Below are 16,445 nucleotides of genomic sequence, written 5' to 3'. Positions count from 1 at the left end.
ATACTTGAATGTTCCATATTCTCACAAATTTGGCTTCTGCATATGGGGTGCCGAATGTAAAAACTCAGTGACTTTTTTATAGCCGACAAATTTTGAGCATTTACCTCAATCTTTTGTAATTTGAAACAAAAATTCATGTAAAACTGCATGTTCTATATCATTGTTAAAAATGTGTATACATGGAAATTTATATAAATGTAAATGGTCAATAAATGTAAATGTTAAATCTAAACATAAACGTTAAATCGGTCGCTAAATGTAAAGCCATGTGATTGACAGGCACTGACCTGCCCACTTTGTATAATTTTGAATCATTTAGCTTTACAATTGGTGACGGATTAACATTTACATTTAAATTTAACATTTAGATTTACATTTATTATTTATATTTAACTTTTACGCTTAGATTTATTTTTAATGTTTACACATGTTTAACAATGTAATAGAACATGCTCTTTTACATGAATTTGTCTTAAATGAAAGAAAAATTAAAAATAGGCCCTTTGTCCTCCAAGATTGGATTCAAATCAGAGCAGGTGTGTGTAGAGGATGAAAAGATTAATATTAATAGATATAAAGATTATTCACGTCCACATTTTATTAGGCATTTTTTCAATCCTGTTCCACACAGAAAAATAACAGTGATGTCAATGATCAGTCAAGCTTTGATTTCATTGACGTCCAAATGAGTTTGCACACCTTAATTAGCTAAAAGTATCTGTCTCTGCAGCGTTGCCTGTTTCACCATTTATTCCATTGGACATGCTAAATAACACTACTTATGCTTTCATACACACAGCTATAATATAAACCATATATTGTAAAGTGCCACATTCCTACGGAACTGTTCCATTTTCAAAAAAAATGTCCACAAAATCATGACGAGTTTTTGGGAGAAAAAACAGTTACAAGCTTGATACATGTTGGAAACCTAAAGAGGAACAGTTAAATGAAAAGTACAATTATTACACTGTCCCCCCAGCTCCTTCTTTCAAAGAAAATTTCATATTTTCAAAGCAAAATTTCAATTTTTTAAAAAAATCTGTGAAGAATGAGCGATATTAAATAACAGCAGCTCCTTCCTCAGTTATCACAGCAATAACCAGGCAGGACGCTCCCTACTGTTGTTTACAGTATATCTTAGCTGAGTAGGTTTTGCTTTCCCATGTTTGTGTGCAGTTTGTTGGAATATTAATGTTATTTATGTTCACCGTGTCATCGTATGCCTCAGATTAATTTACTCCTCGTCACCATGTGGATTCCATCTGCTTCCAACAGACAAACTCACAAAGCCTTCCAGGCCGTGACTAATTTGTTTGATTTTGGCAGAGGAAAGAAAAAGCTGCCAAACATTTTTTATCATCACTTTTTGTTTAAATACAAACATGCCAAAAACAGCATTCCTAAAATCATTGATGATTTATAATTATTATTAATATTAATAATAATAATAATAACAATAATAATAATGATTATTAAAACTCATACATTTTCCTTAAAAAGATGGGACGTCAAAGACAAACTGTACTCAAAATGCCTTTTATGTTAGCATGTTGCTAATGCTCAGTGACACTCGCATGTAGGAATTGCACAATGCAAATATATATATATATAATTTCAGTGTCAAATTTATGCACAAAGAGTTAATTTTCAGACAAATTGAGTCAGAAGTTAAAGAGGCAGAACATGAGGCACAATTACTACCAGTTTAGGATACAATGTTCAAAACGTTGTATAGTAATAATAATGTAATGCAGGAAATGCTGAGTCAGAAATCATCTCTTGAGCAGGCGTGTGTCAAACTCAGAGGCCAAATACAGGTTGGTTTTAATCTCAACCGGGCCACAGATTTTGGGCAGGAAAAAAAAGAGCAAATCCAACATTAATGTGCCCTTGTCTGCACATCTTCAAATAACTCATATATACAGTTTCTAAGGCACAAATGAATATCTAAGCAATAATTGACTGATATCAGTCCCTGCACGATCTTCACTTAAAAATTCCTGTATTTTGTGATCAATTTATGTGTAAATTTAGAATTTTTTTTGTTTGAAATTGCATGATTTTTAGAAAAATTGAGAGTTCTTTTGACAATTTAAGGTTGAAAGTGTAAACTTGTGAGCCTCTGCAAATATTGTGAATTTGAAGGGACTCATATCTTCAACTGAATTATTTGGTAATTTACAAAATGATCGATGTACTTTTTCCTGAGGGCCATATTTAATGCTCTAAAGGGCCAGATTTGGCCCCTGAGCCTTAAGTTTGACACATGATAAAGAAGGTTACTGAAGAAAAACCTTGTAGCCAAATCTGCTTAAGCTCACAAAACCGTCCAAAATCTCGAACAAAAACCAAGCAGCAGCTTAAAAACTTTAATAATTACCAAAGAAAACTAAAGCCAACATAATGAAATGTTTTCCAATCATGATGCAGGTAAGACTCTCTTATTTGTGAGTTAACGCTGTTTGTGTTTCAAACATGAAGCTCCTGCAGTAGCACATTAAAAATACTCATCACTGAGTAATCGACTGAAATCGAAAGTTTAATCTAAACAGAATTAATTAAAAAATACCATCGGCGAGTGCCTGAGTGGATGTCAAAACAGACACAAATACAATGACAGCACACCTCTATCTACAGTATTTACACTCCATGGTAGGATTTTCATACATAAAAATGCAAAAATATATATTGGACAGGAGAAAAATGTTTTTATTTATACTTCTGATCTCAGAGGCAATTTCTTGTCGTATGCAGTTAGTCACACAAGCTCACGTTACGCCTATGATGTGTCCACTCCTCCATAAAGTCAGTGGAGATTAGTACCTTAATAATGAAAGTACTATCATGAAAATGACAACTTATAGTTTTACATTCCAAAAAAGGTCTGATGTGTTGCTACGACATAAATTAAAACTTTTATATTGAAACAAAAAGGCAAATTTTATGTGTTTTTTCAGCTTTTTTTTCTTAAACCTGAAGCCTTCATTGAGTTGATGACAGGAAATAGCATTCTTCTTAAAGAGTAAAACATTTTTGATCATTTACACATATTTAGCAATAATAGAACGTAACACAATGAGAACAATGGCGTGCAAACTGCAGTCACATGTATCGGGTGAAGGAATGATCCATCCATTTCCAAATTAAACTCAAGTAAACTGAATCCAGAGAAAGTTTGGTAATCTCCCAAATTACATTTTTAGTGATAACAATAACCACGCCCACCCATTGCTTAACTCAGTGACGTTATAACCAAATCCAGACAACAGATGGAGGGAATGTTTCCAGTTGAGCTCGTCACGCTGCTTTACAGAAAGCAGGAGCTGAAATTTGAGGCTTTCCCACAGAAAAAAAACTAAAAAACAGTTAAACGTGCAAGTTTAAAAAGTAAAGATGCTACATAAGATTAAACACTCTCTGCGTAGGATGAGGGATGAGGGCAACGACACTTCTAGTAAACACATTTCGAAACATCTTTGGCTGAAGCCTTTGGCAATTTAACAAAAAAGGAATCAATGAGATAAACTGTGTAACGTTAATTTGAGCCCAGATGGAAACGAAAGCCTCAGAAAAACTCTCTCTCTCACACACACACACGTAAAAATAATAAGTGGTGTTTTAGTGCAAATGTAAGAATGGATTTAAAACATGACAATGAAAACAAATGGGGTGCGAATGACATGGGTTTTAAAAAATTACAAAAAGAAGAAGAAAGTAAAGAGGTTTTAGCCCCGAAACACATGCAAACACTATTAATCAAAGAAACTAAACAGGCTTTCAGTTTGTGCTTGTATAACGTCTTCCCATTCAATCAGGTCGGCCCAAAACAAAAAACATGCAAATTCTTGTGTCGTGCCTGCACTTTAGTTTCACGCCCAAAGGCTGAGAGGATTCATTAACCAGCTGTGGATAAAACTCATGCAAAGCTACATTTCCATGAAGGATTGAAAAGCTGCGTGTGCTTCGATATTATTTGTTGAGATGTTGATTTGCAGAAGCTTTTGTGTCTGTTACATAGGGCTGAACGATTTATTGCATTTGCGATATTATAAAACGCGATTTTCTAATCGCAAAGGCTGCAATTTTTATTCATTTTTTTCTTGTACTGTCCTGTTAAGAAGTGCAGTCCACATGTTTCATAAAATGTGAAGTTAGATATGTTGAAGAGGTATAGTTACAGATTTGTTTGCTTTATTGTTGTAATCTGTGCTTTAAAATTTACATTTTATATTTATTTAAAGTTTAAATCAATCTGAAATTGTTTATTATGAAACAGAATTATTTATTGCTTGTGTTTATTGAAAAATACATGATAAGAGAACCATGAAAGAATAATTGCATAATAAATCGGAATCACAATATTGAGAAAAAAAAAAAAAAAATCACAATTAGATTATTTTTCCAAAATCGTTCAGCCCTAGTGTTACAGGAACAAATGACACAAATGAAATGTCCAGGGCTGCTAATGGATAGCAGAGTGAAGTGTTGCTATAATGTAACACTGAATCAATGATTGGACGTGGGTGTAGATCTTCTGCACTGTGGGTCTTTCTACAAACCCTGAGAATGAACACTTCTCCGTGTGGACTTTCTAGTGATTTTCCCTCTGGCTGACTGGGCGGGCTCAAGCAGTCTGGATGCATCCAGGGTTTATAGTGTGAGCCAGCTGATGTGGTTCTGGAGCTCAGGCAGGAAGACGAGCAGTTACTGGTTGAGCTGGCAGTGTGGTGTCGTTGATGGTAAGCCCCGTGGGTCAAAGCAGAGTTCGTTCCGTAGATATGCTCTCGCTCCAGCGCTGCCACTGTTTGTTTGTTTGTCTTCCCTGTGATGAGGTGACGTCACCATCCAGTTGAGTGTGATTAGAAGAGCCCACATTGTTTCACTGGTAAATGAGGAGCACATGAGCTGTTCAGGATGAAGGTTGTTCACTTGGTTCAGATTCTGGCTCTGAATGTGAGATTCCACCGTTTAGACGTGCAGGACTGAGAACGAGCCAACATGACACATGGCTGTGGTTCAGTGGGAACTGGTTCAGTGGGAACTACTGCTGGACTCAGGTGGTCTCCGACGCGCACCATAGAGGGTCACTGACGCTATGTGGTTATTCTGCATCACCTGATGGACAAGGACCCAAACACAGATTTAAAAAAATTCACCTAAAGCTGCTCAGTGAGATCTGTTTTTATTAGACAAAGACAGGGTTGGGGTCAATTTTTATTGTAATTGATGAATATTTACAATCATGGCATAATTATAATTGTAAATGAGCTTAGATAATTGACTTTCTAATTTTAATTGTACAGTTGTGCACAAATGTAGTTAATTATTAAAATATGTTTCATATAAAAGGTTGAAGTTACTGAAGGAAAATTTGTTTTGATCTCCACTATAAACAAAAGATTGCATTGTGGGATGTGGAGTCCTGTAGAAGGAAGCATTGAAGTTTTTATTCCTTTATTCTTCCAGTGATTTATTGTGTTTCTTCAACAAACAATGAGTTTAGTAATAATATGCTTGATGCCATTTTATTCTAGTTTGTTCCCAGTATTCCCAGTGATATCACCTCACCCCGTGAGACGTTCAATTTTTGTTGGATTTGGATTTAAGCGCCAAAATAAACATCTGTCATTGTTTTGCCGCAACCTTCAGTCCATGAAAACACCAGAAATGTGATGGGAAGTCACTTTGGGGGGAAACACAAGATATCACAGTAAGAATGAAGTAAAAACACGTTCTATGCATCCGTCTACGAGACTTCACACATCCCACAATGCAATTCGCAAAACTTTTCCAAAAATGTCAATAAATCAAGTCTTTATAGTGAAGATCAAAGAAAACAAACAACATTTTTTTAGTAAATGATCTTTGAGTTATGGATCTATGAAGCCTACACTATGGATTTATTGGATGAATAATTATGTTTGTTTGCCTTTATAACTGATTCAGGGCATGGTTTCCTATTGCTAACATGTTCGCAGGAACCCAGTAGGAAGCACTCATTGAAAGGCTACATAAATAAATGATTGGTTTTTTACATCTGGTTTTATTTGATACATTTTATGTTTTAAGGGGTAAAGAAACAGGATTTTTTTTTTTTTAAATGGCATTAGCAATAATTGTTTTTTAAGGTTAGATTGGTGACAAGTGAATCAATGTGACATAACTTTTTTTCTCGGGGGATTATGTTTTTAAACTATAACCAGATTTGTACTATCACGTAAAACAAAAACACCACAGCACTGGTAATACTGGTGCACATCTTTTAGTTTTGGATAAAACAGATGTTTTTACGTTAAATTAATAGTTTTTACCATGATTTTAAACTCACTTCATGATGGCGTGCGCTGCAAAAGCACTTCCATTCGTGCTCAATGTAATGGAATGACCTAAAAAAAGCCTCAGGGAGTGACCTTATTATGGTTTTTATTACTTTTTTAAATTATTCATCTGATCTACTTTCAGTATTACAGCCACATTTAGATGACCATATTATATTGAACTTGTGAGGGAGGACACTAATCAGCCTTCTGCTCTCGTGCTAACCTCAAAGATCATTTTCTGCAGTCCAAAACAGAAGGTGGAGCCAAAGGGGTTGGTGTTATTGGCCGATGACGATCTGTCAAACACAAACATCACATTATTTCTATTTATTATGAATTCGAACCACAAACTAGTCTGTGACAGGAATTGTGTTTGAGCTTTACCTGTGAAGCACAACGGGTTTTTCCATCGGATGACCCAGGAGTTCCTGGATCTGATCCCACTGAGAGACGAGATCCAAAATGTGATGTACAAATAATAAAACCAATGTCTGAAAGAAGGTAGTCATTTCCTCCTCTCTATAACTCACCTTGCTGTACGTGGTTAGGATGCACTCTTCAGTCTGAGAGTCGACCCCGTCTGAAGTGCCGTCAGAAAACAGAAAACGATATGAATTTGAATATACTAGTGTAAAACAATGGCCACGATGTTTTTTAATTTGGATTTAGTTATTCTGACTTAAGTGTTCTGCTTCGTGTTTACATGGTAATAGTAATTCCCGAACTGAGGTTTACAAGGAAAAACGGTTTATTCGGCTTCAGTTAATTTGGCTTTAGGTCTGGGGATTGAGAAGGCTCTGATTGGACAGGGGGCGAACATGACGTATCACGTCTATCGGGAGAAACACACAACAAACCTTTTATTGTTGGCTGTAACACAGAACACCACACATGAGAACTGTTTTCACCTTTATTTTGATTGTAGCTTTGAATCAACAGCTCAACAATAACACACAGAGCAGGAGAGCTATGAACTAATCACCAGTAAATAAAGGCCAGTAAAACTCCAGAAAACAATCGCCATGAATAAATAGTTGCTCCCTGGTAAAGATAGTAGCTCTAACAATCGTTACAATGATAAACTTGGTGATAGGACAGCCTGTGCAGCAGTTTGGGGCAAAATTTACTCCGTCTCCAGGTTTTAGTATCACCCGTCTGATGAAGCTAGTTTGCTGATCTCCATGTGTGTTTAATAAGTCCATGTGTCTGTGTTAATTTCCACACGTTTATGCCTCCGTCCATCCACTCTTTTCAAGAGATCCATGTCTTTTAAGGCTTTTTATTATTATGATGTCGACTCTAGTCTGGGCGGCCATGTTGGATTATGTCGTCACACAAAGCATCATTGCCTCAAGTCGCGCATGCCCAAAACAACCAGAATTAACTTAAAGCGGCTTTAAGTGTTAAGTGTTTACTAGAAAGAGGAATTATTTCATTTTAAATTAAAAACAGAATAAACCAGCCACCTAATTCGGATTTAAGTTTAATTCAAAATTAAATTTGCATTAAGAATGAAGTGTTTACAAGGTCAGGTTAAAAAGGAATGACCTTTTATTCCGCTTTAAAGAGGAAATAAAGCTCCCATGTAAACGTGGCCACTATGAACGTAAAAATGTGAATCTTCTAAAATGAAGTAATGACATTAAAAGTCTCACCTTTTTTGATGACAATGGGTATCCTGAAGTCACAGCGATAATAACTGTAGACAAAACAAATGTAGATGTGAGTGGCAGAAGGAAAGGAGGAGAAAAAGATGTAAACTGAGCAGTAAATATTTTTACATATTAAAGTTGTAATGTCCAGGAAAGTTTGTATGGAGGACAAACTTTTTCACAAGGTGACTCGTTGAATCAAACAGGATGTCCTAAAAACACAAACATAAAGGAAGTGAGATCATTTTTGAGAAAAATCTGTATCACAGAGAAAATCCAAGAGGACTCGTACATGATTGGTTTGTTTTAACAAACTTTATCAGTCAAAATTCCTAAAAAAAAAAATGCTACTTATACTATTAATCCTTATTACGGTTCTTTCAATTTTAAACCAATGACAGGTCAGGATGGGCTTACGTACCACTCCGAGGGTGAAGTAGTTGAAAAAGTAATCGTTACATTTAGATGGAATTTGCTTGTGAGGTGATGGAGAGTGGATCTTCATCTGAAACGACAGATATTATGATTTTGTTATTGTCCCCAAATATTTTACATACAGACACACATCCCGCCCTCCATAATTCAAATTATAACTTGCAAAGACACATTTAGAAGATTTAAAATCAAAAGAAAAGAGTGTAGCTAAAGGCTTCTCACCTTGTCCTCAGATTTGTAGAAGACTTTATGTGGCGATCCTAAAGCTGCCAGCACATCCTGGCAGGAATTTCCAAAATAGATGTTTTTCTCAAAGACCTTCACTTTGGAATCAGCCATCACACCAACACCACAACCTGCACCAACAACAAGGAAACAGTAAAAACCCACTGAAACAGACGTCAAAAGGTGGTTTACTGTAGGTGGGCTAACATCAAGCTATCATGTTAGCAAACAGTTCACTCTGCAATTCCGTATTGACTTCAGCAAAAATATTCACGAGTCAATTTTTTTTAACATTTATTTTTCCCAAAGCAGAGCTAATAAAACATGCATGCTTTTGTGCGGTCAGATTTACAAAAAAGGTTACAAAAGATGAAGCTAAATTTATGCAAAGGCTTCCCACACTTTTTTCATGATTTTTCAAAACTTTTCCAAAATATTTTACCAAATTTTCATAACGTAGTTTTGATCTATTCAAAACCATTAAAGCACAAAAAACAGAGGTCTGACAGTGTGCCATGGTTAATAGAAAAAATGTGACACATAGAAAGCAAGTTGTGTCCATCACTAATCTATGATATAGCATCATACAATTGACACCCATTTTGCAATATTTTATAAATAACGATAGATCCGCTATTTAATGCAACATTAAACAACAACTAACAAAGTGCTACCATGTTTAATTATAAGATTATAATTTAAATTTGCAGACACATTTATTAAATGCAATATACAACAAGATGTGTACATTGCATCCCATAGTAATAGCAAAGGTTTGATATTAAACATTAAAATAGAATAGGCTATATTTCCAAAACAGTTAAATTATTCCATGACTTTTCAAGCATGAAAAATCCTTTTTTTTTTTTTTAATTCCATAACTTTTCCAGGAATTTCATGACCGTGGGGACCCTGTGTACAGTAACTCCACAATAACATAAAATTCCCAAGCAGCGGAGCACAAAACAAAGCAGATGTTAGTGTACTTTCCTCACACGCACACACACACGCACCTGCAGTGATAAGGCGAAGTTTGAGCCCCACGGGCCCCGCAGCGTCTCTCAGGACATCCACGCTCTCTGCATAGATGTTGCCAAAGAAACAAGCCAGAGGCATAGCAGGTGCTCTGACAACACAGTAGAAGACGGCGTTCATAAACTACTGCAAGTGAATAATAATATCTAAACCCACATGTGGGGGGAGGAGTAACGATAATAACGTACTTTGTTTCCTGCAGGTTGTTGCCAGTGTAGATGTGCATCCTCTTGACCATGGCCCCGTGTGGTATCTGCAGAGAGGTTCAACAGAGGCAAAGTTAAGCTGCTGAAGCACAACTCAGCATTAATATTATTATTCAGCTGTCAGAGGGTTTTTCTTCTCATTCATTACATTTAATTAATTCAAAGAGGTGGACGTTTATATATAGTTTTTCCGTATTTATCGTTCCAATAAAAAACACGGATCGAGTACAAATTAGGTCTTAAAATGACCAGCTGGAAACGGCAATGGGACCAGTTAAATTATTATTATTATCGTAATCATCATTAACAGGAGGGTTTTTACTTGTGTTGGAGTTTATCTATCGATCCATTGTTATACTTACAAATCAAAATGTATGTGACTAAACTCTGTATGACGTTTTCAAGTTTCTATAAAAACATACTTAACAAACAAACAACTTAATAAAATAAATAGCAACAATCAACCTTTTTTTTAGGTGCATAAACCTAGTGTGCCATTGTCAGACTGACAATTATTGCCAGTGTGAACCTAGAACCACACGGTTGATAGATGGTTATACATCATCATAACATCCTTTGAAAAAAAACCTACATAGCACACAAGACCGTTAACTGTCAACATACACTTCCTGTGACAACAATATTACCTGCACTACTTGTATATATTTATATTCATTCTTATATTTACTATTATTATTATTATACTGTTTCTAGTTTTTTTTGTTTTTTTTCCCGCACCAATCCCACACGTAAAATTCCTTGTATTGTCTAAAAACTTTACTTGGCAATAAAATTGATTCTGATTCTGTGGTGGACAAAACATGTCTCTGCTGCAGACTGTCAACAAAAACCACAACAATTGACGAGACATCTCGTGACGTTTTAATATCCATAAATCTTGTCATGCGAAATCTCGTCACAACCCTACTAAACCCTGTGTTTTTGTAGACGAGAGGTTTTTTTTCTAGTTTTGTACTTTACTCTTCTTTAGGGAATTCAGTTCAAATTCTGCTTTTTCTCCCTCACCTCTCCTTATATTGTTTTCCCCATTTTTCATCTAAATTCGGGGTGCCTCAAAGCCCTTGGCAACCCACAGTTCACCTGTTGTTTGTGCCTGTTTTTCTATGTTTTCTGTAGATGGGATGAGACTGAAATGTTTAAACGGCACTTTGTAGTTTTTACCTGTGCAAAGCGCTCTATAAATAAAGTTTACTTACTACTTACTTACCCTCCAATCATAAACCTGTATAGGGGAAAAAGGGAAAACCACATTTCTCAACTCTTATTCAGTGCACTCAAATATCAATACCTCATATTTTGGAGCTTCATTCCATGAGTCCAGTTGAAAAGAGAAAGACAGGCCTCGAAAGTTGAGATGGAACAACTGCTCTGCAGCATTGTAAACTGGAGACAGATTTGTACAAAAGACAAGTCTATGCAACTTTACTCAGGATGATTTAAAAATGATTAAAAATGCTTGTGGGATCAGGAGTGAGACTGAGTGAAGTACCTCCAGGATGCGTGGCTCCAAATGACTGGTCTATCTGCTCTATAGTGGGTGCAATAGCCTGAGAGTTGAAGTCGACTCCACTGCAGCACACAGACAGCAATAAATCTATCAACAACCACGCTACAGCGCTGTATGTCAAACTATTGTAATTTATACATAAACACATGAACTAACTAAGGCACAGTTTAATAGTGATAGCAGAAAATTAGCAGTGCACACAGCCATCTGAGACATGCTTTAACAACAAAAACCTTAAAACAGAATCCGTGGTGTTTTATTTCTCTGCTCACCAGTATTTCAGCTTGACTTTGCTCAGGTCGTACACTTCAATCACCTGCCAAAACAAAGATAGAGGTGTCATAAATGCCTCGAGAACCAAAGGGTTTTGTAATATTAATAACCAGGCGTGAGTTTTCACCTTGAGTTTCTGATTTGTGGCGTCAAACAGCAGTTTAATTCCATCCTGAGTCAAATTCAGTATGAGGTCATGGCTGAGTGGTGTCTGCAGGGGGAGGGAACACCATTAAACAAACTTAATAATGAACAGGAGTGAAGATACATGACTGTGTCTCACAAGACATGACAACACAACACACCGTGGATTATGAAGAAGAAGAAAAAAACAAATCAATGTGCATAAATGAAAGTCTTAACTGCAGTGGATGCACTGAGGACATTAATAATTTTAGATGGCAAAACAAATGTGTTGACACCCCCTGGTGGATAGCCTGAGCAATTACATTTTATAACATATTGTTCTGAATCCTGAACACGTGGCCCTGGCTAGGGGCCCATTAGCAACACATTAGGAAACTGGGAACTCATATAAAACATTAAAGCTCGGGAGTCAGACTAGAAGTGCACAACTTTGTAAGCTACTCAGCTGAAATAAATAATGAAATAAGTAAGTAGCCAAAGGGAGAAACTGCTTCCTACACCATGCATGAACATATTAGTATTGTTTTATTGCATTTTTTCCACTGTAAAATTAGTGATCTGTTGCTTAACTTTTTTTGCATTAATTAATTTGAAATTCAAATGCCTACACCATTCACAACATTTTATAAAAAATGGTTGTGATTTTTGTAAGAGAGTTCTGACAAAGATACAAAAAAATACTAATTAAATAATTTTCAAACATCATGGATGAAGTGAGAAAAATTCCTCACGCAAATTTTTGTATTTTTTTTTTTTTAAACAATATATGAAAATCAAATCAATATGCATGCAGGTAAAACAATATTAGGTACAGAGGGCTGGAGTTTCTTTTGTCTTCAGAATATACAAACATTTGAATAATGTTCAATTGACAAGAACCTCCAAACTGTTGTAATGTCCTGTTTTACTTTAAAACAAACATGCTCCATTTGGATAAAATGTGGCTACTGTGGAAAACAGTTAGAATTGATCTGATCTTTGTGAAATAGTATTGTTTTATTTGCAGCAATAATATCCAGATGTGCTTTGGCCTTTAACCAAAACTTAATCACAATAAAGGGTTTAGATCGTGCTGAGAAAATGTCCCACAATTGTTACGTCTCAACAAACAGCCAGACACAATTACACAAAACCAGATAGAACCAAACTTTCCACCTGTTTATGTTCAACTGCAACCACACAACCTAAACATTGGAGCAGGATTCCAGTTTCATCATCAGTCCAGGAGTTTTACCAGTTTTAGAAGCTGCTGAGCGTGTAAGGCGTCGCCTACTTAAATGGGCACTTTCTGAAACACTCTGAAATACATCTATTTATATATTTTAATACTGATGTATGGCATCATGCAGTTTAACTGTAATGCAAATATCTGATTCCAACACATCGCAAAGGTTTCATGAGATCTGTTGGCAAACGTAACATGAAACAGTCAATTTTGAAAGACGACGAAGCCGTTCGCTGCTGCACGTAATTGGGTGATTGGCTAATGAATAACATGAATCATGAACAGTTGAATACTAACAGGTGTAAGCACTTCTGTATTAAAACTGGTAAGTGAGACCAATATTACTGCAACAACAGGAATTACTGCTTGTACAGAAAAAGAAAAAAATGTAATGATGCCCCAAAGGGGATTTCTGTCTGAGTCAGTTGACATTTTTATGAATAGACTTAAAAAAAAAAAAAAAAAAAAAAAAAAAAAAGAGAAGACAACATTTTTTTTTGCCATCTCACCTGTTCACTGTATAGCACCTGTACATTTTTGATGATGCGGCACTGTTTCTGAAGGATAGAGACAGCCTGGGGAAAGGGCATCCCTAAAACAAAACAACAAAACAACATTTGAGTGGACGCTTTACAGTTTCCTAATTACAAAAGTAATTTAGTTTAAATATGGACTTTGATCGGTTTCTACAGCACGTGTCAAACTCAAGGCCCGGGGGCCAAATCCGGCCCTTTAGAGCATCAAATTCAGCCAGCTCGATAAAGTGAAAATGATAGAAACATACATGAAACATTTTGTGAATGACCAACTAATTCAGTTGTAGATATCTCAGCTCCTCCAAAAACAAATTAGAATCCACAATATTTGCAGAACTCAGTTTTCCCAGTCGTTACATGGTTCCTACAGCTACAATCAAATTCAATTCAAGCCTTTTTTTCTGCCATTTGAAATTAAATTTAAGACCAACTTCACAGTAAACAACTGGGGGGAAAACATGGTACATTAATTACACAGGGTTGTAAAAATATTTCTAGTGACTAGTGCAAACTGTAAACACATCAAAATACACAAAATGACAGTAAAATACAGACAAAAAAACACTCCAAAAACACACAAGATGACTACAAAAATAGACAGAAATCTATTCAACAAAAATACAAAAAATAAAAACCATTAAGAAATGTTTTCATTGGACAGGCAATTTTTGTAAAATGTACATTTCCCCATGTTGTTGAAAGTTTCTTCTGCACAGAGTCCCACTGCAATCACGTCACAGTTTTGTAGTTGGTTCCGCTGTCATGATTGAGTGATGTAATGGAAAATTATTTAAAAAATTAAAAACTAATGTTACCATTTGATGTGAGATTAGTTACAATCATAAAATCATACTTATGTGTTAAACATGGGTTAAAGCTAGAAATTGTTGAATGACAGAGCCCCATTTACTTTTTATTTTGGGATTGTTCTATGCATTTTAACCCTTGAGGACATTCACAGCAATAAAGTTGCACTTTTGACAATATATCTGAAGTCTCCCACAAAAAAAAAAAAAAATCTGGAGCCCACTTCAGCTCAAACTGGTCTGTATATGGCCTCTGAACTAAAATGAGTGAATGTGATGGGTTTATACTCACCTAAGGCAAATTCCCATTGCTCATTGCCTAGTGTTCTCTCAGGAACCACCTCCAGATCCAGCATTGGCAAGTAGTAGGGGTCAGCTCACCTCACCTGAACACAGGACGGGACCCTCTCTCTCTCTCAACTGCTTCTGATGTCTATTTTAAATCATTCCTGACTGACTACTCAGAATACATTTAACAGGGACCGCATCAATCAGATTAGATTAGTAGATTTATATCATGTCAAACGTCCTTGACATTAAAACATTACACAAGATGCTAGATGTTTTTTTTTTTTAAAACCAAATCTTTATCTGTATTAAGATAGAACTACTTAAACACTGCACACAGCTTGATCAGATATTAAACGATCAGAGCTAAAAACACACGACCTGAGCCAATGAAGTGTCAACAGTCACTCAACAGGCTTCAGCTTAATAACAATACATTATTATTACGACAATAAAATAAAATAAAAATCAACAGCAAAGCGCCTACTATAGTAGTAAACAGACAATAAAACAGAATAAACCCCTCAGAGCAGGAGGCTTCTTATCTATCACAGTCGGCCGCTTACGAAAGCATCCGATCCAGTCAACACTGTTGTCTTTGCGCTGCGAGCTAACGTTAGCAGGAGAGCTACAAACGCCTCGTGCCCACTTACAGCTGATGTAAAGTGTAAAACAATTAAACGCACATAATTTGTCCTAAAAGTAGAGGACATAGGTTGTTTTTACGCCGCTGGTCGGATTGGTTGAGCAGATAAACAAAGGGAGAGAGCCCGTCTCCGCTGTGCCTGTGCCTGTGTCTGTAGCTGGAGCTAACCCCGTTGATGCTGCTTTCTCACTGCGCTCACAGCTGCTCTCCGCCTCTCATTAGAGGGTCAGTTTGTAACAGCTACACCGTGTCCCCGGTATCTCAGCACAGCCTCCTCAGGGACGAAAAGCAACACGGTGGACAAACCGACGACAACTTCAGGCATCAACAACAGCCGCGGATCAGCTGATAATTCAACTTCCTGTGGTGGGCGACTGGACGTATGGTTGCCGCTAACGGGATGACGTCACAACCGGTCGACTCAAATATCAGTTTTGGAAGAAATATTTGAAAGTTACATTTTTAGTCTGACGGTAAAATATCTACTTTTTTGGTATACTAAAACAAAAATAGAAAACGACAACAAACATTTAATCTCATGATTTTAAATGGTAAATTCCACAGTGTAAATATTACAGATATAATCCATCAAATTAATCGATAATAAAAAGTCTACCCACACATTCAGTTTGATAAATGATTAATTTAAATGACTTATTTAAAGATTAAAATTCTGACTGCTCTATAACCTCTTGACCAGTGGTTCCCAAACAGGGGTACGTGTACCACTAGGGGTACAGGAGCACATTGCAGGGGGTTCTCAGAAAGATTTAACAATTAATTTAAAAATAATTCGAAAATGTTCGTTTATAGGCTATTTTTTTGTTGTTCACCACAAACTAACATTACTATTGTTCAATAAAATGTTGTATTTTCTTGTAATTTATTGAAACAGGATACTTTTTTGCTGCAGAGGCCATTTTATCACTCTTCTGACAATGGAAGACAAAAATTAGCTACATTTTACAGAGGACACTCATTATTTAATAATGAAGTAATCACATAAATGTTGCACTGGTATTTTTATTTTCATTTTAATAATTTCAACTTTGCGTTACATTCATTGTTTTGAATTTGTAGATTACGCCTTAGGAAACCTATGTTTTAAAACACATTTAGG

The 16,445-nt window shown here is 36.0% G+C and overlaps 1 protein-coding gene across 2 annotated transcripts; it reads right to left on the bottom strand.

The window, feature by feature from the left end:
- Nucleotides 1–4,194: 4,194 nt before the first annotated feature.
- phaf1 (phagosome assembly factor 1) lies at nt 4,195–15,688 on the bottom strand. 2 transcript variants are annotated; one of them, XM_028451443.1, is made up of 16 exons: nt 14,684–15,688; nt 13,559–13,641; nt 11,805–11,888; nt 11,677–11,720; nt 11,387–11,466; nt 11,186–11,280; nt 9,859–9,923; nt 9,649–9,761; nt 8,633–8,766; nt 8,397–8,480; nt 8,105–8,187; nt 7,979–8,022; nt 6,854–6,915; nt 6,708–6,766; nt 6,547–6,619; nt 4,195–5,118 (listed from the first exon to the last, which is right to left on the bottom strand). In XM_028451443.1, the coding sequence occupies exons 1-16, from the start codon at nt 14,745–14,747 to the stop codon at nt 5,035–5,037; spliced, it is 1,251 nt and encodes a 416-aa protein (XP_028307244.1). In that variant the 5' UTR covers nt 14,748–15,688; the 3' UTR covers nt 4,195–5,034. The 2 variants fall into 2 exon arrangements, with proteins under 2 accessions (XP_028307244.1, XP_028307245.1); XM_028451444.1 differs by having other exon boundaries at nt 6,854–6,903.
- Between the last annotated feature and the right edge of the window lie 757 nt (nt 15,689–16,445).

The sequence above is a fragment of the Gouania willdenowi genome, chromosome 6 (assembly GCF_900634775.1).
Source record: "Gouania willdenowi chromosome 6, fGouWil2.1, whole genome shotgun sequence".
Lineage (NCBI taxonomy): Eukaryota > Metazoa > Chordata > Actinopteri > Blenniiformes > Gobiesocidae > Gouania > Gouania willdenowi.
Note: the sequence above shows the minus strand (reverse complement) of the source record. Positions and strands in the feature narration are given on the sequence as shown.